General features: G+C 35.8%; 1 protein-coding gene across 6 annotated transcripts in view; it reads right to left on the bottom strand.

Moving 5' to 3' along the window:
- Window positions 1-2,612: 2,612 nt before the first annotated feature.
- PHTF2 (putative homeodomain transcription factor 2) overlaps window positions 2,613-27,303 on the bottom strand; it is a 66,995-nt gene continuing 42,304 nt past the window's right edge. For 5 of the 6 annotated variants that reach the window (XM_082777188.1, XM_082777190.1, XM_082777193.1 and 2 more), the window contains 11 exons: window positions 26,695-26,896; window positions 24,809-24,967; window positions 21,128-21,346; window positions 19,231-19,359; window positions 17,954-18,226; window positions 16,782-16,913; window positions 14,533-14,619; window positions 13,369-13,524; window positions 9,337-9,432; window positions 5,712-5,837; window positions 2,613-4,945 (listed from right to left, as the gene is read on the bottom strand). In XM_082777188.1, coding sequence (XP_082633314.1) covers window positions 4,925-4,945; window positions 5,712-5,837; window positions 9,337-9,432; window positions 13,369-13,524; window positions 14,533-14,619; window positions 16,782-16,913; window positions 17,954-18,226; window positions 19,231-19,359; window positions 21,128-21,346; window positions 24,809-24,967; window positions 26,695-26,896 — 1,600 coding nt within the window. In that variant the 3' untranslated portion in view covers window positions 2,613-4,924. The remainder of the gene's footprint in view (window positions 4,946-5,711; window positions 5,838-9,336; window positions 9,433-13,368; window positions 13,525-14,532; window positions 14,620-16,781; window positions 16,914-17,953; window positions 18,227-19,230; window positions 19,360-21,127; window positions 21,347-24,808; window positions 24,968-26,694; window positions 26,897-27,303) is intronic. The other variant, XM_082777192.1, reaches the window with a different exon arrangement.

The raw sequence follows: 27,303 nt of genomic DNA, 5'->3' as shown, positions 1-27,303 counted from the left end.
ACCAGCTCCAAGCTACAGCCCCTGCTCGTGCAGCTGGATCGGCACAGATGCTCGTGGTATGAACACCACTGAAAGGAGCCCTGCTGAAAGAAAAACCACACCTGGGTTGGAGAAGCAGGCTGAGCATGGCAGCAACCATGCAGCTGCGCTTGGGGAAGGAAGAAGGTGCTGAAGTCAGTTCCACGAGCAGCAAGAACAAGGCACAGCCGAGGCCACAGCCTGCTCCCAACACAGAACTCCAGTGCCAGCCCCTGGTTGTCTCCGTGGGGTTATTTCTCCCAGCCATATAGGTCAGCTGAATAAACAGCTCCCCAAATACACTCAGAAGAAGCGAGAAGGAACTTACACCGTACAGGTTTACAAAAGATGGAAATGATAAGGCCAGGCTGGATGGGGCTTTGGGCAACCTGGTCTGGTGGGAGGTGTCCCTGCCTGTGGCAGGGGATTGGGACTGGGTGATTTTAGGGTCCCTTCCAACCCACAGCATTCCATGATCCTGTGATTCTATGACAATGCTTTGCTGGAGGACAGGGGTAAAACATCGCTGGTTCTCCCTCTGCAAGTTGGATTTTTCTGCATTATCTCTACCTGCCCTGCACATGCCGCTTGGCCAGCCAGCGCTAGGCCTGCTAAGAGCACTTGTGACCCAGCTGCAAAATTGCAGTCTGACAATAACGTGGGAATAAAATGTACAGGTAGGTTTGGCCTGCCCTCATTTAGGTGTCTGAAAGTTTCACATCTGCATCTACATGATCCACACTATTTCCCTTTCACACTCAAGAGAGAAACACCCCAGAGGATGACTGGAATTGGTGCCAGATCAGCTGGGTGAGCCCCCCTCTGAAAGGAAATGTTTTTCTATGGAGTGTAAAGGCAGCCTTGGGTCAATTCAACATCCAGCTTTCAGACACCTGCGACCCAGGTCAGTGACTCCTACACAGCTTAGGACCATGGCCATGGGCACGCGGAGCTGTTGGAGAGTGGCCTTTCTTTACGGGCAAGCTCTTATCCCCATGACCTTTCTTCATGGGCAAGCTCTTGCCCCAAGACTGCTTGACTTAGCCTCGCTCCCCTTGAGGGTCAAGCAGTGCTCGGCCCTGCTGCCAAAGGCTTGAAGGAAGATAAACACGCCCCTTGCTATGCCTGAGGACAGCAGCTACGCTCCCCACAAACCCACACCCCCCCCCATTTCAGTGCCAAGCTGCTGCTCAGGCTCCATTTGGCCCAGCGAATGCCGCAATTAAACAAAGCAATTCGCCTCCCAGCCGTTCACGGGCATGGAACAGAGCAAAAGCAAAAGATTTCCTTGTATTTATACCCGCGTGTCTGGAGACCTGGGTTTGGATTGCGATACTGTCAGGAGACAGCCACCTAATCCCTGGTAAATTTCATTACCAAGATTACACTCAGCTGGCAGGAGCTGCTTGGAAATAACTGCTGTGGGTTAGAGGCACAAAGAGAAGGGGGCGGTGTTTAGGTGTTTAATAGTGCAAGCGTGTGCACACACATAAAGGACTGTCATATTTATACCTAAAGACTGACACAAGCGAAATGAGTTGCATCATTTTGGGAGTTCGTCCCTAAACTGACGGTGCTTTCTTTCACTTGAATTGATTAAACAAATGTAGGGAACGAAGAGAGCCAAATGGACAAATCTGTCTGCGGCACGACCTTATTTCTCACGCCAGCTAATACACTTACACAAACTCACACTGGGAAAATTGAATCTGAGCAGCACTGGGTGCTGTTCAATCTGGCACAGGTGCCTGCGTGCATGCTAACTATTGTGCTGCTTCCTCTCTCAAGGGCTGGAAAGGAAAAGAGAAACTCTTCATTTCCCTCTGAGCAATCCTCAGTCTCTGATAGCAGGAGACATGGCATTATTTGCAGCCCAGACAATCCACTTTTTATCAAGAAACCCAATCTGAGGCAATTTCTGACTTCTGAAGTTTGGTTTAAAGAAGGCAAGTCGTCAAGCTCAAGGGTAAAATGATCAGAGACAATAATAGGGAATGAAAGGGTAAAAAAAAAATGATTTCCTCATACCAATTTGGGGGGATAATTTTTAATGTGTTGCAGTTACTTGTTAACTCTGCAACACAATCTAAGCTAAGTCTTTACACCTGTGTAATTAAGGCATTAAATGAGGAAGTGTACTGGAGGTACCTGCGGTAAGTTCTCAAAGGACTAACTCCTAGCAGCAACCTGACTGCTAACGCAAGTCACAAAATCTGAATGTTTTACTTGCCTTTTCCTGCTTATTTCTATTGTCACCTTGTGAATTTTCCCTGGTGCAACCAAGATCACACTTGGATTCCGCCCTGAGCGTTTATGTTAATACATGACAACGAAACCCCACGGCCCTCCACGTGTGCTCAGCTAAAATGCTGTTGTGTGGTTGGGGTACCAGCACCAAAGCAAGGCCTCCTGCCATGTGTGGTTGGTGTACCAGTGAGACCTCCTGACACCCTGGTGCCAGAAGCCCTGCCCGCTGGTGTAACACCAGCTCACGTGCAGAACTGTGCATTCACAGGCATGAATTAAATCCGACTCAGAAATATGCTGAAGATCACTAGAAGATAAAGCTCACTGCACTTTTTTTTTTTCTTCTTTTTCACCATCAACCATAGAAAGCTTTATTCCACGCCGGATCACACTTTCAGTTACAAAACATGTGGCGAAAATAACAGTTAACACGCAAGATCTGCCATATTTCTACTTGCCTCTAGTTTCATACCAGGTTTCCCAGATCGAGGGATACAATAAACCCATTTTTAACATAATGAATATATCTAATGGTAGCAAATAAAAGGTTTTTATTTTATTTTTTTTTAATTTCATTTCACACTTATTTTACTCCTCCCAAGTCACCATTGTTAGTGCAACAATCCAGCACAGTGCTAGTTGCTGAGGTATATGTGGTTAAACTAATTTCCCATTCAACCGAAACTGCAATGTTTTCCCACCCTTTTTTTATTATTATTATTTTAAAGGTACTGAAAGCAGTATATTCACCATTACAGATTGTTTTTTTAAAGAATTCCATTCTAAAGAGTGGTTGTGTACTAGTAACAGGCTATAGAAAGCCACAGCCTTATTTTTTATCCCCCATAGAACTCCTGCTGTACTTTTTTTTTTTTTTCTTAAAATATATTTTGTGCAAAATTAAGTTCTATGCAGGTCTGTACCATAATTTGGAAAAAACTGTGTATAAAATGTATGCAATTTTTAAAAACAATCCCAACATCGGACAACAGAGAAAGAAGAAACAGATCAGAAGCAGCCGAAGTTTTCACATGAGAAACTAAAGAGAGGATGTTCTTAAAGCTCCAGGAATACATTCTTTCAAAAACCAGAATGCACTTTGGTCATTATTAAACATTAGTACAGAGGCAAATAAAATACAAAACGCTTGTTTGTGTTGCTTTATATATAAAAATATTTTTATACCACAGAAGTTTAAGATACATTACTCCAAATCTTTAAAGGTAATCAAGATCAAATCTAGCATAATGTGCAGACTCCTGTAACATAATTACTGTCATTTTTCACCAAGAAGCCATTACTTTAGAAACATAAAATGTGAGAATACTTGAGCCAGGTGATATTAATTCTCCTAATGGAAGTGGAAATTCCGCTCCAAGAAACTTAATTCTGCAGGGGTGATCATTTCTTTTTGTCACAATGAAGACCCACAAGTCAGTATAACTGGTCCATGTGTGAGGCAGGGGGAGAGGACAGGTAGGAAACCAAAGGCTCAAGCTCACTGGAAAAGCGCTAGGGAGGAATGGGGGGAAAAGGAGGTTAGCTGAAGACACAAATCTGATAATACGTGGCTTCATTAGTTCTGCTGCCCACCAGAAGAACTCGTTTTCCATGCTTAACTGTTCTTAAACTTCAGTGTGGTATGAATGGCATATACTATAGTGGACGAGAGGAGAGCATGTATCTTACGCTCAGTTACTCGTAGCATTCCGTTCACCAGTATGTCTTTTGCCTGTTTAAATACTCGGTTTCACCATATAATATATACTGCTCCATAGTTCACCATAATATATTCCAATTAATATACATTTATATGTATATATATAAAGTTTCTCATTAAAAGTAACAATAAAAAGTGCAGATATGAGCATGCACAGTCAGAGCTGCGCAGAACAGCCCAGTATTTCAAATAAATACAATATTTAATTTTTATCAAAATATCATACAGCATGGTAACCATTTACAATTATTGCTCTAATAAAAGTGTTAACAAAGAGCACTTGTTGACCTGTTATATAATACCTTATTAATATCCCAGGGTACTTAAACTGCAGTCTCCTCAGTTTAGATCCTGGAATTACTCAAAATATTAAAAATTCCCACTTGCTTCTAATACTAATATAAAATATTTCTGCTACCTGTCATACTGTATTGTCAGTACCTTGTTTTTTTTATGTCTTATCTATTGCAACAGAACATCTAGTGATGTTCTGTTGTCCTTGTAAATGATTGGTGCAAACGAAATATTCTAAGCCGTTTTACCACACTTAATCAAATATCAAATGACTTTCAGATGCAACTAAAAATGTTCAACGTTGGCCTCAGCTGTAACAGCAAATACGGTAATTTAGTGTGTTCAATTGCAAGGATTTCAAGTTGTCAGATGGTTGGTTTTTGACCCTTCTGAAATCTGATCTTTTCCAAAACTAAACAAATAGTTTGAAAATAAAATGTCAACTAAAATGAAAATAAAACAGTGAGAAGATGAAATAAATACAAAGATTGCACAAGACAGTCAGATGTAAACTCTTCAGTTTTTCAAACAACATCCTTGAAGAGGTTGTAGCTTCTGAAGTACAGATTCAGTGGCTGCTTTGAGGCAGTTTTGTCAATCAGTGAGTTTTTCTATAACACTGTTATCTCATCTTCTTTTATATTGTCAAGATTTGATCTTCCACAGCTGAAAAAGTTAAAGCAGTAAATCAATGTTATTTCCCATCTCAGTTTTACCAAAGCAACAACAGCACATCTTTTTTCTTTTTGCATTTGCTACGTATTTAGTAATACAGAAGTGAAATTTTATATTTGTTTACTTGTAATAGAAAAAAACAGGTATATGTACGCAAATTCAATGTCTAATTAATGGCTTTAGCCTACAAGCTTGCACTAAGGCGTCCCATAACCTGAATCTTGGAACAGTTTCCAGAGTTCAGAGAGGTTCAGGAAGTAGGACCTGATGAGACAGTCCTTAAACCATGAAAAAAACAACACTGTGTAACGTTAGTCATGATAATACTGTATCTACTGTAATACTTTACTGCAGTGCAAGACAAAAGGATAGCTTGCATCTCTTTGCATCCAAAGATGCAAAGTCAAGAGTGAGGAACTCAAGAGAGAAATCAGATCTGGAATATATACATAAGTTAAATAAGGTCTTGCACTTGTGTGTATAAATGTTTCTGTATTTATGTCTATGAATTCTTCATGATCATGCCCTAAATAAAGTTAGAGCACCACAAAAATGCAATAAATTTTAAAAGGGCTGCAGTGACAAATACATCACTGTTTTTCTGATATAGCTTAAATTTCACAACCATTTTCAAACAATAAATCTGTTAGTTAACACAGTTAAGAATTCACTAATTTATAATACACAATTCAAATACCATAAATCCAAACACCATGGTTAAAAAAAAAAAAAAAAAAAAAAAAAAGGAAGTACTTACCTTTAGATTAAATCCAAGCAAGTCACTGATGACACCAGAAACAGCAGACAGGATGACAACTTGGGTGATATTATAAAGCAGTGGATTCATTGTAAGCCCATATAGCCTAAAGGGACTGTCCAGTTCCTAGCAATGTAAAACAATGACATTGTTAAAAAGCAGAAATGACACAATGGTTTGTTCATTTAAGTATCAGAAGGAGCATTTCTCCATTAAAAACTACTTATTTTCTTGCCTTAAGTTGCTTTAAAACATTAAAACAAATTGGAATCTGAGAAAATAGAAATAATGTTTCAGATGTCTAAATAATCCTTCAAAAAATTGGAGACTACCCATCTGGAGCTTCTATTAATTTGCTCGTGGAGACAGGAAAGCAGAGAGCTAGTTCTGCTGGTACCAAGGTGTCAACTTTTTAGAATTCCTCAAAATTTTCCCAAAATCATCATCAGCATTAAAAAAAGCTAACAGAGGAATACCTCACTACTAGAAAAAAAATAACAAAAACATCTTTCATAATCCCTTCCTTTTCCATTAATTTTGAGAATAACAATGAATATAGACAGAAAAGGAAGATAAAGGATTGAAAAGAACACTAATAAGCATTTAGCTGCAAATATTTTACATCTTTATTAGAAAAATCAAAATATTAGCCAAAATTAATCTGCAACAAATTTGAACAAAGCAACTTTTTCTTGTTCTTGGTGAGTGAATAAATAACCAAAACACTTCTGACCTAGAAATATATGAAAAAAAAAAAAAAAAGAATTTTTAAATACAATAAGGTATTATATGAAGTATAACAGCTATCACCACTTTGGTCATCTATATTTTCTAGCTTTAAATTCATCTTCATTCTCCTCCTGCCTTACACATCCTGGGTCTTGAACAAGATTTTATAAAATAAATTTTAATAAAGAAGAATTTCAGAGCTCTGACTCTTCTTTGAGAAGAGATGAAATCAGAGTAAACTACCTTTCTGTTTAGATGTAACATGGCGTTAAATTCTGCTGCAAATACAAAAGATACAAAAGACATGCTATTGAAGAGGAAAGCAGAGAATTTCTTTAAGGAAAAGGCTTTCAGCTTGCAGATTCATCTTATCAACTTTGGGAGTAAGAAAATAGTGAGCATATTCATTATAGCAATCTTCAGTAAAAGCCTGAGGACCAAAATGATCCAAAGACAAAATTAGAAAAAAAGTCCATTTAGCTGCTGGGCATGAGATAAGTAATTTATTTGACCACTAACTACCAGGAATTTATTTAAAGCTTGTATCAGGTGGTTTAGAAATCCCACTCACTTTTAGGCATGTTCTAATAGTAACTAGGTGATGGTGTGGGATTTGTGTCACGGATCCCCTGCAGCTACTTCTGACCCCACCTACATTATCACATCTAAATCATTTTGTCTAGTCTACTTGTCCAGTCTCTTCCTGAATCTAGATAATCTTCCTGCATCCACAGGATCCATTGACCACTTCCACCAGTCTGCTTCCTTCTGTCTGTTCCAAATCTGGCTCCTGAAAGCTTTGTGGTCCCTCTTTGCTATATCAAGAGATGCTGCCAGTAATTGTCAGGCTCTCCATGTCTCTACCAATAGCTCTCAAATTAGACTCTTGCTTTGTCAGTCTTCATCTCTCACACGGGAAGAGCTGCACACCTTCCTGAGATGATGGGAGCAGACACACTGCTGAAGTTGTAGTGGTGGGGAATTACTCAGCTGTCTAGAGGGAACAGTCCATCATCTCAGCTACTAGCTGACCATACTAAACACAGTTTAGGCTTCACTTTAAGAACAGCATCTTGGTGTACAGGAATCAAAGAAATAAGTGACCAGAATTTGATGTCTGGTAGAATGAGGCAGCAAGGCCTTAAAGTTCCCGTATATGCTCCCATTCTCTCCCCAGAAAATAAAACTGTTTTTCTTAATATGTTTGAATTTTCTTGACTGCAGAGGAAAGTTACAAGGGCATTTAAAGAATTGCTATAGGTTTACTGCATGATGATCCAGTCATTCTCTACTCGTGGGCATCTCCACATGTGGAATAAGCAGCAATTGTGCTATACTCAAACCAGATGTTCTTGTGCTGCAGCTTTTTAAAAAAAATGGAAGGGAAGGAAAATACTTTTATAGGTGCCTAATAAGCCCTGGAAAACTGTTCCACATGAGCACTCTATCTTGGACTAACTGAAAAAGTTGATTCCCTGAAGGAAAAATCAAAATGCTGTTACTAAATTCCCTCTTAACCCCAGAATAACAAGTCGGCCGCAGCTTTTAAGAACTCTACCATAAATGCAGAATGTACAACAAGATCTGAGTAATGAAAGTTGAAGCTAGACAAATTTAATTTTAAAATAAAGTTTGCACTTAACAGCAGAAGTGTGACTGAACACTGGGACACCTTGCCATGAGAGGTGGGGAGGCAAGTCATGAATTTTTCTGTAGTATCAAGACTTGCTTCCTTTCTGGGGAAGCGCACTTCAAGGGACTGTAAGTTATTTACTCTTAAATTTACTGCAAATAGCACACAACTAGATTTAATTGGTCTTGTTTGTTCCCCCCCCCCAAAAAAATGAAATAATTTCTTGAAAGTTTTTCAAGTGTTAAATTATTCACTCTTATTTTGCATCCAGGTAACCATCAGGTAAGTTTTGGATTAGGGAAATGTTTGCTCTGAAGGAGAATGAGATAGTTACAGAGCAAGAATTAAGCTCCAAGACAATTGGAAGAACAAAACAGCCTGCTTCCCTGATCTACGACAAACTGGTGAGTTTGAAACAACAGAAGAACTTATAAAAAGAACTTATAAAAGGCAATTTAGGATTCAAACGCGTCTTCCTGAGAACCTCAACCACTGGTTTGTTCCTATGAATAACAACAATAAAGCAAGCCCAAAGCATGCCCATGTTCTAGATCCAGATGTAAGGTGAATTTTCTTCAGCACAATTACAGAAATTGCAAGTAATTAAAAAAAAAAAAAATACATTTCCTCTCACCATGACGAAATACCTCCTACCCTCCAAAGACAGTTAGCTGGCAAACAGGTTAATATTCTATTAGCTAAATCTTTTCCACTGATCACTGAAATTCTATGCAAACATGGCCCTATAGTTCAAAAACACAGCTGACATGGAATATATTAAATGAAACCCATATCTGTAATTCATATATAAATGGACCTATGTAACAATTCCTGTAAGTAAAGAAGACATCAAGCATAATCAAGTTTTAGTTTGAAATGCTGACCACTAACAGTTTTTACGAGGAATTATTTTTGCGGAAGAATGTAAGTCATCTAGTAGCTTATTTATATATATTAGAAACAGATATCAAAACAAAAGTGCATCATTTCCTGAGGGTTCATCATCCTGTCCACCCTAAAGTTCCTCCTCTCACTCTACTCATATAGAGAATAAAACTTATTGTATGTAAAAATTGTTTGTAGCACACACTGACAGCAACATAACAGACTGAAGTGGTATGAACAAGTAGAGTCACTGTGACAGAGTTACAGAGGAGATTTATACCCAAGTATGCTGTACCGCCTGCAGAAGTAACACGTGATTCATTAAGCAATCTACTCTCCATCTTACATACAATACAGTAATACTGCTTTACATCTTACCTTCAGTAACTTAGTAGCAAGTTTTAAAACGTTGTTCACTAGTGTCAGTTCCTCCTTCTTATTAGGCTTTTTCTCCATTTTCAAGTACAAGTTTATCTGATTTGAACAAAGTATGAGTATCACCATTACTCAGAATTCAAAGGAACTCATTTGGAAACATAATAAAATGAAGTAATTATTCACAGCATGTATATGATAGAACAGCAATGACATTTCTGCAAGCAAGAAACTTTCTTTGCTTTCTTTTTTAGTTTTTAAGAACAAGTACTGGGCTCAGTACTTTAGGAAAATACAATGTTTTATGATACAATATTTGACACTATTACAGGAACAATTTTAAAGTTTAATTTCATCTAGAAATTGGGCAAAGCAATTTTTAGACATAGAATGTCTGCACATTTTTCCTTCTTTGACTGAGGTTTGTTGATTCATTTCCAGAAATTATTATACTACTATGCAGACGTTATAGGATTAACATCCCCAAAGGTCACTGAATTGACCAAAAGGATAATACATAGTTCTGCTACAATATCATTCCTTTTAAACTATTTTAGTATCCTTGAATAGTTCATGAACACCTTGATTGCAGAAAGTCTTCCCAGTGCCTTGAAAAACGTGAAAAATAATTGAATTAAACTCATTATTGCTATAGAAGAACAGCATATCAATCATTTTAATATTTCTGCGATGCAGACTTCTTTAGATCATTGTTTCCAAAGAAAGTTTAGCTAAGAGTACAAATGAGCTGTCGTCTGGCAACTCTGAAACATCAGCTTTCATTCCCAATTGGCCTATCTGATATACTACACCAGACCAAGTTAGCTTGGTGGGGTTTGTTTTTTATTGCATAAGAAAATAAAGGTATCTTGATAAATACTATTTATTTCAGGATGATAATGATCAAAAATGTACAAAAAGAAATTAGAGATATGTTCAAGTAGTCCTTCAGATGAGAGACTCTAACCATGCTACAGCAGCAAAGTTGCCGAAGTGTCTCTACAGGAGTCCTGTTGTAAAGCAGTTACTGAAGTAAAAACAATGTCACGCAAACAAGAGTAACTGAATTTTCTTATCTCTCTCTGAAAAGGCCACTGGAAGTTGCTTTTATAATTAAGTTAAAATCAAAAAGGATTCCTAATATATTCCAAGGCAAATTAAGCTCCCCAACCATCAATTTCATTTCAAAGTAAATTATGCTTTTAGAGGCAAAGTGATTCCAGACATTAAATAAAAGATTTCTGATACCACCAATTCAAATTTTTTAGAAACAGGAATAAACCAATAATAAAGTCTAAGTTTGGCAAATCTAGGAAAAAAATGTAGGTAACAAATCCTGGGAAGGTTCAAATTTGTTTCAACAAATTTGAACGGATTTCACTAATTTACCCAAAAAATTACCATTCAGTAATATCCTTTGAAACACAAGGGGAGTTTGAATATGCACATCCCCCAGCCATCCACCATACCCATTTCTGAGGCTTGAAATTGGTAAGACGACAACTTGGATCAGAACATACCTTGTATTTTTCTCAACAGGGAATGCCACAGGCGTACTTACTTTACAAGAGCAAATAAAAACACTTTCAGGACTTGGAAAAATTAGAGACAAACAGCATACAGTCAAAAATGCCTTAATCAAAAACGACGGATCTTTTAGTTTCCCATCATGACTCCTAACCATTAAATTAATAGGCTGGATATAAAGCATACAGAAGAGCTTGGAAATTTGCTGATGCAAAGTAGAATTTGCAACTTCATCTCATCTGTTTGAATCTGAGGATTAAAGGATTAATGTTTTTTTGTTTGTGTTTTTGTGTGTGTTTTTGTGTGTGTGTGTGTGTGTGTGTGTGTGTGTGTGTGTGTGTGTGTTTGTGTGTGTGTGTGTGGTCGTTTTAAAGCTTCGTTCTCTTTTTACAGCAAGCCTAATGCCATTAGTGTCTGATTTTCAAAGATACGAGTTCAGAAATACTTTTTTTTTTCAGATAATCAAGTGAGCATAAGCCAATAGTGTGGGTTTGGTTTCTCACAACAGGCCGAAACATCAGACTTATATGCATATAACTCAAGAACAAATGTGGCATGGTATCCAACTAATACATGTAACCACTCCAAAATGAGTTCTGTCTAGGGTGACGTGCATCCTTTTTATTTTCTCAGAAACAATTGTGAATTATATTTTGTTTTTAATAAAGCACTCTCTCAGGGCCTTTATGAAGGAAATGAATTATAATAGGATAAGCTGGATTCAATACAACATGTCTGATGACATAACACTTCCTGAATTTTTGTTTATTTATTTACTTACAGTTCTGCGGACCAAATAGAGAGACTGCTTCTTTCAACCTAAACTTTTCAACTTATCTGGTTTTAAATGTTTAAGGACTGATTCTCATGAAAAGTATAGTTTAGAAACCCCCTAAAGTAAAATAAAAGCTGGACTTCCTCAATCTCTCGCCTTCGTCTTCGCATTCTTTTACTTTCCAGTACCTGTCTCCAACATTTGCCCCCGTTTTCATTCCAGAAACAGGACACAAACTTCACTGGGACATTAGGCTACTCATATTCTGTGAACCATCAGACAAATGCAAAGACCTCTCAGGACCTGTGTCTATTGTACTAGAGGATCACATCAAACTCCACATCACACTTAGTGACTGATTCGACTTCAGTCTTTTCTTTGCAGGTCTGTTCACGTGCTTGTACATTTACTCCTAGATTAAGAATCTATTTTTTTTTTAGTGTAACTGAGCTGAGGTACTTTTCAAGAATAATTTAAACTGAGATTTTAAAAGAAAATCCAAAAAGTACTAAGTAGTGCTAGCACACCACATTACTTACATTAGAAAAATTTTAACAGTTGTGACAGTCATCAGCTCAGAGTTCATTCAGAAAGAAAAATACTTTTTTTTTTTTTTTTTTTTTTTTTTTTTTTGCTATTTAGTGCAAAGCATTAAGTGATTTAAATAAATGGTTTGTGTATTTATTAAAGGTAATGTTTAAAATTCTAATGAAGGATGAGGCTGAAACCATAGGAAAATCACTTCACCTTTCAAGTGTTAAAGCCCACACATAAGATATTTATGCTGATCACTGCTTACAACCAACTTCCTGTAATTGTCAATATGAAAAAGAATGTTTCTTGTTCCTACACTACCATATCTTGGATGTCTTCCTCTGGCACTCCAACCCCAAACTCAGGAGATGGAAAATCTTGCAGAGCAAAAAGTTATGTCATGTATGTATTTAAAAGCTTCATATGAGTGAGACTTATTATTAAAGACTTATTTTTAAAATGGTTTTTATAAACATTGGAAGTTAGTTCTTTCTAACTAAGTTAGAAGTTATTAGCCTTCTTGCTGCCCAGCCTCATCATGTCCTGAATGATGTTTTGCACTGGTGTGAAACCTCTCAGACCAAGTAGAGAAGCTTCTTACCTGACAGTAACTGAACATGTTAAGCCTGGAAAACTATCAGCAGTACCAGACAGAGCAGGGAGGGAGTTTGCAATACAAATGCTGAATAGAACATTCCTGAGGGTAAAAGTAAGTAGAACTAAAGCCGAGCTTAAGAGATGACTGAAAGAAGAAATTTCCATGGAGCCTAGAGGACACTATATGTAATCCTTGTAACCTAGAAGTCAGAATTACTGGACTGCAGAGTGACTCAATGCAGAAAGTAAATTTGTTTTCAAATCTTTTACTCTTAATACAATACTTTGAGAGGTCAGACATTTTTGCTTGTGTTCTGTTAAATCTTTAACCATATCAATTGACACATATTCATATGTCTAAGCATGCTTGCTTGAAGAGACGGCTTTTGGCCATCTCAATGTTCCACACAACTTTTAAACAAAGACACACACTGCCTAGAGAAACTTAACTTTAGGTTGTAGGGATCTTGAATAACTTGTCTCACTATACCACAATTAATTCTCCGATTCAGCCTGTGTTAATGCATCTACAATGCATGCCTAAGACGTACTAGAAGAATGTTTGTTTAGATAGAAAAATGTACAATTACACAAATTCTCACCTGCTCAGTAAGTAATATTGAGGTATTGCTGTATTTTTTACTGGTTTCAGATCCAAGAGTAACAAATCGTAACAGAAAAAGTGTTAGTGAAATGCACCAAATTACTAGTTCCCAATTGTAGTGACAATCAAGGAAGATCTCGTGCATGTGAAGCAGCTGAAAGCAAATGAGAAAAATTGAGTTCAGATTAATATTTCTGTTGCAACATAAAGAAAGAATTACATATCTCCCCAACTCCAAGAAAAAATTCCCAGTAGTAAGTACATGGGCTGTTTTCAGGAATAAAAGATTTTTGAATCATAATTTAAAAATCAACATTTTGTTAAAGATATTGGATCCATGAAAAGGCTGAATCAGAAAGTGAAATAAAGGACTCAGAATTTAAACATTTTTTTTTATATTCTAAAACAATGTAAAAAAGTATTACATTCTAATAATTTAAACACAAGTTTGAACTTGCAAAGACACCAAGCGTGATGAAAAACAAACATACCTTCAAATGTACTGAATTACATAGAAAATTTAATTCAAATAGTGTTATTGTTCAATTATAATCATTTTAAATATTTATAGTTTGCTACCAGGAAAACACATTAGCATTAACTAGGGAAGGAAGTGGAAAAAATGCAACTAGAAGTAATTCAGAAGCTTCCCTGTATGCTGAAAGCGAAGTTCAAGCAGAAAGCTTCATTACTGGTAAAAATCTTATTTAAACTTAGATTTGCTTACTAAAAAATATTCCACTAGAGGGCAGGCTATCACAACCAACAAATTCATCATCTAAGGGCAATCTCAAATAATATATATATATTTTTTTATATATCTTTGCAAAGTCTGTTTTGATATAATATGCTAGAATAAACAGTCTTCCAAAACCAACAATGCAATGAAAAAGGGCACGTTAATAGTAATAATAATGCCACCATGCCAGTAATTACACTAACATGTACAGTAATTACACTGTAACTTTAGCTATTAGAGCATGGCTAGGGGATAACACTCTAAAGTAAATAAAATGAACAATATAAATGGAGCTCAATCTTCTGAAAAGCTGTAACAGCTGTTACTGATTTTTCACTGTGGTCTTTTACCTTAATAGGAATAATCACACAAAAGGCAGTCTATTATTTTAAAAACTATTTAAGTCATGTGGCATTTCCTCACCTGTGCACAACAGATAAATACAACGGAGATAGTCAGTAGGAAGGCAGATGAAACTATGACATCAACTGAGCGCTGAGGACCTCGACGCTGAAAATAAGGGAGATGTTTAAGATGAGTGAGAAGGTACCTAACCAGCAGTCGTATTTAGTGCATCCAGTTAGATTCACACCTAGAACAGAGTTTCCTCATAGCTTGTAGTTTGGTAATTTAAGTTCAATACAATATTAGAACCTATAAATATAACTACATGTAGATACCTCCAAAGGCATATAAGATTTAATTCAGTTGCATACATGTAAAGATAACTATGAAAAAAGAACATATACCACTTTTTCAGTCTTTCATAATGTGAAGTAGCAAATTCAGTACAACACCTATGTGGAAAACGTAGGTACCGTTGTGAGGAAAGAAGGAAAGACACTCTCTGCAACAATGCCAGCATGTGCAGTTTTTAAAGCACAAGAATGACATTTTGTTGTTTAAATGCTGCTATCCTTCTTTCCTCCCACCCAGCAACGCAGTACAGACTACAAAGAAAAAGTGTAAAGTTTAAAGGGCACATCTTTGCCACAGTCTACCCATACTTCCATAACACAAGGGGTGTTGTAAACAAACCACTTCAATTCCCCTTAAAGTAATGTATCTTTCAAATTCAAGATCACATTCTACATTAAAAACTTTGCCTGCTTATACTCCTGCCTTCCAGACTCCTCAGTCTCCACACCACAGCTTCTTTGTGTTTACATAATCCTTTACATATCTAGAAAGTACTGATAGCAGATTTTACCTACACTTTCTTGACTGCTGTTGGAAGGGAGCAAAGATGTAAGCAAAGTTATTGCCACCACTAAAAAAAGATTATCAGTTGCTGTTCACCAAAAAAAGTGTTTCTAGAGAAACCAAACAGCTTCATCTGTGTTTAGAAAACTTATTTTTCCTCTTCAAGATGAGCATTTTGAAAAATAGCTAACTTGGAAGTCAAGCTGTGGTGTTTTTACCGTTCTAGGCAGCTAACTCCACAACAACTGCTCTCTCACTCCCCCTCCTTAGAAGAGGAGGTAAAGGTGTTTTGAAGCCTGAATGAATTGATCCATGCAAGTAGGTAATTGAAAGCCATTTAACATCTAAGATGAAGAAACAGCCTACACAGAGAGAAAATATTTGGGCAAAATATAGGAAAGAGTATTCAATTGAGGGAATTCTTGGACACAGCTTTGGGTAAAAAGCTGTAATGGAACCTGAGAGAGATTAGACAACTAAACAATGCTAATCCCTGAGCCTTTACTAACAATGAAACCTGAGTGATACTCATTATAGAGGACTCCTCCAGAAAACTTAAAATATGAGATGGCTGTAGAGCTTCAATTAGTTATCCCATCAATGCCATGAGTAGATGGTTCAGATCCCACTGAAGGGCAGCTGCTTCAGTAGGGTGAAGTTTCAAAAAAAAAAAAAAAAAAAATCTAACGATGTGGAGAGTTTATAGATACCCAAGGGAGAAAAGGTAGCAAGTGTTATCAACAGTTGTCATGACATACCAGTTACAATGTACAACAAGCCTGATAAGGAAAAATATTTATTTTAAAAAAAGATGACAGTGAAACCAAAGGTTTAATGACTAAATGCCATGCTATATACACCTAATGCAGAGAGAAAAATGAAAAAAACCTTGGAAACAAAAAGCTGAGATCGTAAGACCCTTTTCGCAAAGAATCATCAGAATGCTATGGCTTGAAAAGAACATTAGAGGGATATAAGGAGATGCTCAAGCGATATGAGTTGTCTGACGGATTCTACTTGGGCATAACTTCTAGCTTCACGTGGTGCATATGCACTCACAGTATTGAATATACATGCAAATTGTCTTGCTTCATAAACTCCTTGTGTGTTAATGACACCAACTAGTGGAGCTCTTTAACCTACTCTCTGGATTATACCACAAGTGCTGATTTACCCAACATATTCACCTGAGACACTTTTCTGATAGCATTAGTTAACACAAAACTCCTACTCTGAACACACTCATATTTTATACCAAGTTAAAAAAAAAACACACATTTACTTCCTCACAATCTGGTTGCTTACAGATGGTGGTGGCCACAAGTCACCAAAATGAAGTGTACAGAAAACATGTACACCAACAGGAATAAATTCATACAGGGAAAATTCAGACCAGAATACCAACTTTTCATCAAGAGCATATGGGATATTTGACATTAAAGCAGTGGGAAAAATGTACATTATTTCACCTTTAGATACGACCTGAGAGAAAGCCACATTTTTATATTCTGTACTTTCTTCAAACGGAAATGAGGAACCTCTGATTTTCTTGCTCTTCTGGCAGATGTTAGATGACCAAAAAGTTTGGCAAAAAGTAGCCTCTGCAAAGAAGAAAAATATTAATGTAACTATCAGTTCATTTTTGAGGGCACTAAAAATAAAATGGAGAAAAAGCTTCACTTAATATATCAAAGTAATGTACAATGTATCAATGTAAAGTAAAATATGTTAATTACAGTGTAGAAATAAGAGAAGCATATTACTAAAAGAGGGGATACACTAAAAAGTTATAAAAGTCCTCTTATTCTAATGAAAACCAAGATGTAGCCATACTTTCTTTCTTCAAATTTCAGATGACAGGTATGAAATACTACTGAAATCTGGGAGAGAATCAAACCAGCGCATAACTCACATTAGAGTGCTCATCCTAGAACTTTCTTTCAACAGAAATGATAAGTAAAGCAGATTAATGCTGTTCTACTGCATTAAGTCCCATGTTTTAACCATAATTTGAGAAAAGAAAGTATAATCTTTTCCTTTTGTAGACTAATAAGTACCCACACTCTGAAGCTATTAAGCTAAAAGGGATATTCTTTTTAAAAAGTTTAATTGCAAAAAGCAAGCAATAAATTAACAGGTAGATTTGTTCAGATAGCAATGCTCTCAGTCTCTGGCCCTGGTCAGATCTGCCAGCAAAGCAGACAGGACTCTCAGCTAGTGCCTGGACTGAACTATTTTGACTTGTACTGAAATGTTTTGAATGAAACACACCGGTGGAACAAACTCAAAATTTTGGGAGCTTTTACTCAAGTTCCTTCTCCTTGAGGAAAACTAAGACAAACTGGGACATGTCTAAGAACGGGCCAATGAGTTGAGCCAGAAATCTGAAATAAAAGATAAAATGTTTGCCCTCAGAAATGCTTTTCTGGGTAAAAGACTTAGCTACAGAGCTCAAAGGAAACTTCACTCATTTGCATCTGGATCATCTCCTAAACTGTAATCCCACCGAAGTGTTTGTCATCATTGATATATGAATCTCCATGCAACGAAGAACCCAAGTTTCAAATATCCACAAAATCAAAGATGAAAAGAAAACTAACACTTTTGCTTCAGTTGAATCCTCTTGGTTTATTTTATGTACCTGTTTGTATGTTCTCTCTGCTACACACAGCAGGAAAAAGAAAATCCACACTAGAGACACACGGACCACGAAACTTATAACAACCATTGAGAGAACCAGTATGTCTCCGTTTGATCCGAATGCAGTAATACAAAGTTCAGTGGCGGAATGCGTAGCTAGCTGTTCCAAGTCTTTAGCTTGGGAAAGCCGAAACACAAATGGCATTAAGCCCAAGATTAAAGATATGACGTTTCCAAAAATCTGATAACCGATTCCTGGTATATAACTGTTCACCTAAAAAGAAAACAAGTTTTATATTTAATTTTGAAATTAATCTTGTCCTTATTAATGATACTGTCTTATTATCACGCAGAATACTTATACATTATATGAAACCTTCAACCAAGCAATCAAATATGACAGTTAAAAAACACAGGCAACGTAACATGGCAGTGCAAACAGTTCAGTGTATATTCTTGCATTAAAAATTAATTCAGCGCTGAATTAGCAAAGTGCACCAGTCCAACTGTGTTGCTTACATCCTGCATATTACTCCTGTTTGTGTTTTGCTTTTCGGTTGAAAGTCTTTAATGGAATCCATGCGTTTACAGTGCATGTAGAATTGGAATCCTGTAGTGCTGGCTATGGCTTTATTAAGGTTTACCTCTATGATTGCACAGAAAACTGTATCAATTCTGAATCATGTACAGAGATCTGAACCATGTTTGTGAATACAGTGCTTTTAACGGGTTGAAGATGGTAAGTACCAACTTATCAGAATAACTGATTGTTGTCTTAAACTATGCTAAGATTTTATGTTCAACCCTACAAAAAATCTAAATTGTCTACTCTGAAAAAGAGTACAACGTCAATAAAATGTTCTTCCATTTGCTTCCTGAAGAAGATTACTAGGAAAGGCAGAAGTGAATGGAAGACATTCTACCTTCTTTTCTTATCTTAGAAAATACTCAGATCTGCATAGTCCTAACCCAACAGATTAGTTTTTCATAAGAATCAAGGACATAAATAATCTTCATGGCATATACCACCTTGGAGACTAAAACAGAGGTTGGCAATGTCACTAAGCACTTAACAATGCAAGAAGTATTTTATTGTCCCAATACTTAAGATTCCATACACGTATGTCTTATAACTATTAGCAGTGAGTAATCCATGCTATAAGCCATGCAGCCATAATGCCAATAAGAGATACTTTTATAAAAACATGTAATGAACTTATTTTTGGTTGTGCTTAGAGTCCTAAATATAGTATTTGTATAAAGCAAAAGAATACTCACTCTGTTCATTATCATACCACTGATTTCAAGCACAGACATATCTGCTTTCTTGCACTCATTACCCTCCCATACAATTGCACTTATTTTTTCTAGTCCTGGATTCAAACTATGGATCCAAGGCAAGTGACTCTGGGAAAGACAAGGAAATTATTTAATCAGTGATATCAAGCTATCATTATGCCAACTTGTATTTGTTAGCAATATGCTGATTAAAAAAAAAGTCATTAGACAGACAAATATTTTTAAAAGATACTTTTATAAAAACAGGTAATGAACTTATTTTTGGTTGTGCTCAGAGTCCTAAATATAGTATTTGTATGAAGTAAAAAGAGCACTCCTCTCTGTTACAGGTGATTAAAACTGCTCTCAGCCCTGCCTGGTCAGCTCTCACTGTGTTCAACAAAGTAGTAGAAAGGTTAGGTTAGTGTTGGGGGCATATTTTTAACAGTTTAATTTGTCACTGATTAAAAGTGAGGTTTTGTTGTTTATTTTTACATGTATAACTTACTTTATCATTATTTATTTGAAATCTTTCTATATTGCCAAGTACTCAGTTCTTTTTCTTTTTTTTTTTTTCTCCATTAGAGGGGAAAATAACACAAACATTAATTAGTTGTAGATGGAGCTTTTTAATCACATATTCCCAATATCTCCCTCTAGAGGGAGTATCAACACCAGGAGCTGAAACTCAAAAAATCGCAAACTACAATAAAAGAAAGAAATGTGCAGAAAAACAATGTCAATTCATATACTACAATTCAATTATTTACGGTAAGGGCTTCCACTTTAGTGTTTATATGGAATATAAGCAAAAAGATATAAAACAAATTTAAACAGCAAAGCGTGCATGAAATCCAAATTGCTATCTCTGCTGGGTTTTGGGCGTTTTGTTTTATTTGCTTGTGTTTTATTTTTTTTTTAGAGGGGAGAAAGAGGATTATAAATATATCATTTTCAGTTCTAGTTATGAATGAAAAGCCTGTCTTTTGAGATTTTTTCTTAGCTAGCATTAATACCATCTCTTGCATAACATTCCTTAGCACTGATGTATACAATGCCTACACACATTACATGCTTAACTAGAAAAATATTTCACATTCTCCACAACTCTTTACTTAAATGGTTCAAATTAACAAGCAGCATGCAATTTAGAGATAAACCTAGTACTACAAACATAACTACCACTGTCTGACATCCTTTTTTTTTTTTTTTAATCAAATTAAAACTAATACTTGATTGTAAATTATTAACTATTGACTGTGGATTCTGTCCAACATTATCCGAGGGCAGACTGCTACTGAGCCGTTACTCAACAAACCCTAGAATTTTCAGCAATGACTGCCAATATGTTGCTGCAGAACAGCATTAAAAAAGAGAAATAAAATGACTTAGTTTTAAGGTAAAAATAAATATTTTATCTAAAAAATTTATAATTATATGTAATATCATATGTCTATACATATAGATAATGTTAGCCAAACAGGTAACATATGTATATAATACATACATAAAGATTTTACATATTTCCTTCTGTTTCTTGATTTCCCTCATATACATAATGCCTGATACATGCTCACAAAAAGTAATTCCATTAGAGACAAAAAAAAGGACAGAAACATCTACCATAGGAAACAATCCACTGAGTACTTGTCCTAAGGTTCCAATATTCAAATACTCTGCAGGCTCTTTCAGTACATTGTCATATCCTCTTCCTTTGACAAATTAATGACTGTGTAGTAGAAGTTCAATTTTCCTTGTTTTAATTCTACCAAATCACTTTGGCTTTGTTACTTTCAATTAATATGGAGTTCATCCTCCCAGGCCTCCTGAACATACGATAAAGGTGGTAAGACTGAACATGTGTGTGCTGTAAAGGTCAAAAATAGTGGACACCAACCTGATGAAATGGGTCATCTCTGTATTCTTTCTTCACACATGGATTCACTTGAGGGCTTTCTACATCTGTTTCACTGGAACAAGAGGAGTGGCACTCTGCACAGTGTAGAAGGTCCTCCCACAGCACATCTTCAGTTTCTGATTCTGGCCTTGCACTCTCAGAATCTTGCCTGGAGCTTGAACACCGGGAACTGCAGCTAGTACCTGATTTAGGTGTATCCTGAAAATATTCATTGCAATTAATGCAGCTTTTGTATTCAACTTTGTCTCCAGATAATAGAACAATTATAAAGCTCAAACGCAGTGAGTTCACGTTTATCTGTTGATGTTCCAATCCATTACCTTTCAAATCAGAAAGAATTATATGTTTATTGAAGGAGTGCTTATTGAAGACGCTGCACATTGTTAGCCACCATACAAACAAATAGCAGTGGTCCCTGATTTGTTGTGGGAAGGGTCATGTAATGAAGGATCAAATCATATGCACTATTAAAAGGAAATAACAATTTTACAGTTTTTAAAAACTCATTAATTTAGACGTCAGGAGCAATTATCAAGCCACAGACTCCAACTCTATCTCAAACTTCTGATTTATTAAGTCTCTTTCAAAAAACATTACAGCTTCATTATTTTAGTGAAAATGGAAAAGACACTAATGAGGCTTAGGGATATAGAGACTAACCTGCAATTAATACAGAAATGTGACAGTGAGTAAAACCTCATTCACAAAGTATTTTTTAAATTATTTTGCCATTTTGACTTTTATCTCTTGTTGTTTGAGCTGAACTACTTCAGCTACTTAAAAACATACTTTTTTTTTTTTTTTTTTTCCTTAGAGCAGCTTTTATATAAATTCACAGAGAACCTAGCTGAAAGCAAGATTAAGGGATTTAGGGGACAGTTTCCCTCAAACTCCACACAGAAATTGGGAATATATGGAACAAAACACTAAGCTTTAAGTATAGCGACACTGCACACAGGCATTTGCAGACTGTGCCTACTTCAGTTGTAGATTGGCAGATTCAGAACTGTATTGCCACGCTCACTGCTCACCATACTGTAAGGGACTCTTTCTCTAGAAAGGGCAAGAAGGAAGAAGGTCCTGGAGGAAGAAGGAACAGATATTTCCAGCCATTCAAGACCTGAGGCACTCAAATAGACTTCCAAACAAGCAGTGTGGACACAATTTTAAAAGAAAGACTGCTATGTTCCAGAAATAAATTTCTAAATGTAACAGCCTATAATAACAAGGGAGTTGACTCTCCATGTCCAAATTACATAGCACTGTTCTTACTACTCACATACCTTCTCAAAGAAAGAATGTGAACTTGTTTGAAGATAGGTATGCATCAGGTGTAGAGAGAAAAGATATATACCATACCCCAAACTAGGTATATGTGTGTTCTGCAGTCATACATAAAATTTTAATTATTTTAAACAAAGTGTACTTGAGGAAAAAGCGTGCCTGATTATATTCAAATTTTACCCACACCTTAGATAATCTATAGAAAAAATAGTAAGTTTGGGAGATTTAAATACCCCAACACAAATATATAAGACAACTTAATGTTTTTTTCTAAACGAAAATGCAGACCTTTAAACTGCTCTCAAGAGTTAGCAGAATTGGTTTCCTGTAAGACAGGTAGGAAGTCTTACAAGCAGTACCATCCTACTCATCGTCATCATCTGGCATTTTCAATTCCCTTTTAGGGCAAAAATTTTTTCTTACAGTTTATCTCAAGAACGTACCCAATTTTCTTCACTGAAAAAATAATCAAATAATATTACAGCAGGCCTACTAATTTAATGTGACTTGTAACGCTTTACCATCAGAAGAGTTACTTGTTCTTCCCAAAAATTTTGCTTAATATGCTTTATATGGCCATTTTATAAAAAAAGACTTCAAAAAATACTCTTAACTCTTTCCCATACTTTTATAAAGTGAGAGATAACACCAATAAAAAAGATAGTATATGATTTTTTTTCTTTTAAAAAATTCTTTATAGAATACAGTCACTATAAGGTATCATTGAGTGAATAAAGTAAGGACATTAAAAAGTATCTGAATAAAGAACATTAAAAAACTGACAAGTAAATACAAAAATAAAGGAAATGCAGGACAGAAGTTGAGAGCATATCCACTGACTTCACTATTTTATTTTTATTTTTTAAATACAAAGAAAGCTTTCACAGATTCGAAAACTATTGTTTCATTTCCTTTGAAATCATGTGGGGGGGGGAGGAGAGATGGTAACAAAAACTAAAAGCTTCCTCTTTCATGGCATCAAAGAAGTAAATGGGGAACAAGTATAAAGCACTACTGCCAAAGCTACTCAGAGCAAATGTGGTCTGTTCAGTTTCTGAAGATATTGACGCAGTCTTCCCTAGCCAACATTTTTAAGTTTTAAAGCTCTGAAGCAGCCTATGGAAAACATACATTTAAGATAAATTTGATTATAATCACATCTTTCTGGCTGCAGTAGTACATAGTCAAGAGACATCTTCTGTAATACGAAACTGAAATATTTCCAAGTACCTGCTTGTTCAGTTAGCTTGTACCTGTTCAGTTAGCCTGAACCAAATATGCATAAGACATTAAACCGTTAAATGAATTAGCGTTCTGTGTTTTTCTAACCTAAGTTTGTGAGAAATAAATGAAAGAAGAGAAAATTAGATAGTTTGCTAATGTGCAAAGCTTAAACTTCATGGCAATCATTATCAGAGAAAGTAATTATTTGAACCCTTCGTAGACAACGTTGGTTATATCAGGTAGAAGCCTTTCTTATGATGCTCTGCCTATTAAACCCACCTATAAGTGGACTCTTGCCAGAGCCAAAATTACTCTTTACACTCTTTTCTCATAGTCCTAGGGGAAAAAAAAATAACCTTAAAACAAAAAACCAATAACACACCAGAAAGTTTCATAAATCCGTTAAGTTGCACACCATCAGTAAAAAGAGCGTAAACTCTTTAAAACTCAAAGTGAGCAAGAGAGCACAACTGTATGCATGGGAGAGAGAAAGAAAGCACCTTCCCTACACACACCTTCGTCTTTCAGTCTGAATCCTTACTACTAAGGATTCCACTAACACAGAATCAGCGGATTCGTCCTCTTTTCTCTGATGACATCAAGTCTCTTAAAATTTCAGCATTTTGTGTGTTTGTTGCAATACAATGATCACAATTTTGTTGAGATTTCAAGACAATATTTTTAATGACTTTCAATAAACATGAAGGAAAGAAAATTCAGAGGTAGAGTCTGCTGGGTTTGCTCACAAGAAGGCTAGTGAATCTAAAATGTGAAGTAAATGGAGAGATGAAGCAGCAGTAGCATGATGAAAATTTGAATTTTGCCAATTACTACTGGTTTTGTAACAAATCAAGTTTCTATAGAATTTAATTATTAAGGAGTTAGCTAAAATTTGATGCAAGAGCTACAGAAAATATTTTAGGATCTTAATGACAAATTGAAAAATAGGATGAAGCTCTAATCAACTAAATAAAAAACTCTTAAATACAAAATTCTGACATTTGAAAATGTCCCTCTCCCCTAGTACCACGGCCTCCAATTATTATATTCCTAAAATTCAGTATAGGAGAAAAAAGGTTGAAAAATATATACTCAACGAGAAACCAAGAGGTTTTAACAATTCACAAAGAAATGCAACAAAAAAGACTATACCTCCAGAGGATAGTGTTTCTTATAATGATGAGATTTCCTGTTTCGAAGTGTGCAGTCACTCGACGTGCGCTCTACATTGCGACGTAACGAATATCCAGTTTCAGGCCCTTCCTCACTAGAAACTTCATCTGATAAATTTGTCACAGTTCTGTGAGCATCCTAGTGCAAGAAATATAGCATTAGTAAGACATACACTCATACTTTCCTAGTCTTGTTCTAAACTATTGAAAGCAATTTATTTCTACAACAGTATATATACACCTGGTTAAATTAGATATTAAAGTATTTCCAATTCTAAAAAATAAGTGGTACAGCAGCCATTATAAAATAAAATCATAGTATCAAATAAACATTTCCCAATGAACAGCTAGTTCATTGTTCCTAAAGAACATTTCTGGCATTCATATTTTAAAGGCTTAAATTCAAAACATCCAAAAGATTTGAAAATATGAAATTGTGATAGCAGACACCATCACACTTAATAATCAATATACATGGTACAAAGAAAGAAGAGGCAGATGCTAACAACCATAACATGCACCAAGATTTGTTTTAGAACTCTGGGATTGTAAATTTATCCCACTTTATATTTCCCTGATTTTAAACTGAAGCGAAAGCAGGCCTTTCAGAAACAGGAAGATTCAGAAACAGGAAGAGAGGTTAATAAAAATTTGTTCAGGTGCCCAAAACTTTATGTATATTTTCATTTATTATGAGATCACCAGATACGTAAAGGTTTTTTTTGTAAAGACTTTATAAAAAAAATCTTGATTTGTTGAATTTCATCAAGAATACAAAATGCTTGGAATTCACAGAATCACAGAATTTCTAGGTTGCAAGAGACCTCAAGATCATCTAGTCCAACCTCTGACCTAACACTAACAAGTCCGCCACTAAACCATATCACTAAGCCAATTGACAAAGACAACTGAATCTCAGTTTCTGTTGCTGATGAGGAAACATTTCCTGCAGACCAACAGACTGAAATTACTGCCCTGAGATGAACCTTCTTCACATTCATCCAGACTTAATTATACTAAAGCTTGACTATGAATTTCCCCACAGAATGCCTTTCCTTTATAGAAAAAAAGGTAAAGTTCCAGTAACTTTTCCATTTGATATTACCTGTTCTGATCGAAAGAACCCTGCTCTGATTGATCAATGACAGCAAATACTACTGAGACAAAGTCAAGTAAAAGTGCTGTAATGGCAGTCAATATATGCTCAAAAGACAGTAATAGGAAAAATATTTTGGAAAATCGTTTTCATAGAACAGTAGGATGAAAACAGTATGTCCAAGAGATAATTAGATCCAGTCTTAAAAGTTCCCCTTTCTTTCACAACCATTTACTAAGCTTCCATCACATTCCTATTTCTCACTTCAGGGCAGCCATGCCTATTTCACTGAGAGGAAAATTTTGCTTTCCTCCTCTTCTACAGAGATGAACCAAAAGAAAAGGATGACAATTCATAGGTAAACACTCAGAACAACCTCAAAATTACCAGTAATGTGAAAATTGTTCCATTTTAGCATAAAGACAGACCTATTTATGCCAATAGTATCAAAGAGGCGGGAAAAGATACAGTGTATTCAGCTGGTCTGAAAAAAAAATCATATATAAGTGACAGCACAAAGTTGTGTATTGAAACACAGAACGACAAAAAATGTTTAGGTGGCAGTCAGTAAGGATCCTCGGACAAGAAAAAGGCAGGGAATACAAGGAATGAGTTAAGAAGACATAATATCATTTTGGCCCCAGCATCCTGTTTAAAATACTTTTAAGGATAAAGTAAAAGAGAATACATCAAAAGCATCACAAAAACACAGCTTATTTATCATCTGACAATTTAGTAACCCAGTTTTGACAGCCATGAGGCATACTTACTTTGTGATGACTGGGATTGCTGAAGGTATCTCTCACCGTTGCAGTGCTCCACCCTAATTCTTCTGGCTTAACCACTTCACAGAGACGTTCATGGGCCTGCACACATTCTTCATTGCTTTTACCTGTCTTTTTCCCATCAAGGGACACATAGCCGTTATCAGTCTCAGTGGATTTATCTATTGAGTTTTTTGCTTTCTTAGATCTAGATTTGAAACAAATGAAAGCATTAAATTAATGATTCTCTGACTTTTTTTCCAGACTAATCCCATTTACCCTTTTCAGCCCATGTTTTAGTTCTACAAACTACAAAACATAAACTAATACATAATAAAAATTAGCATTTGATGCAATATTTGTAATTATTTTTTTTTATAATCTTCTCATTAATACTCATTACTCTTAGCCATTACTAAGCAAACATTGTCTGAAAGAAAATTCTACAATAAGCTATGGAGAAAAAAGAAAAGGAAACCCGTGTTTTACAGCTAAAACTTCACAGCAATTTTGGCAACAGAAGAACCACAAGCCCCAAATGTAAATGAGCTTTTTTTTATTCTGTCATAAAAAAAAAAAGTTAAAAGTTTCTTTGTGTTACTAATTCAAAGCAAA

This window comes from Aythya marila (genome assembly GCF_965140915.1).
Source record: "Aythya marila genome assembly, chromosome: 1".
Lineage (NCBI taxonomy): Eukaryota > Metazoa > Chordata > Aves > Anseriformes > Anatidae > Aythya > Aythya marila.
Note: the sequence above shows the minus strand (reverse complement) of the source record. Positions and strands in the feature narration are given on the sequence as shown.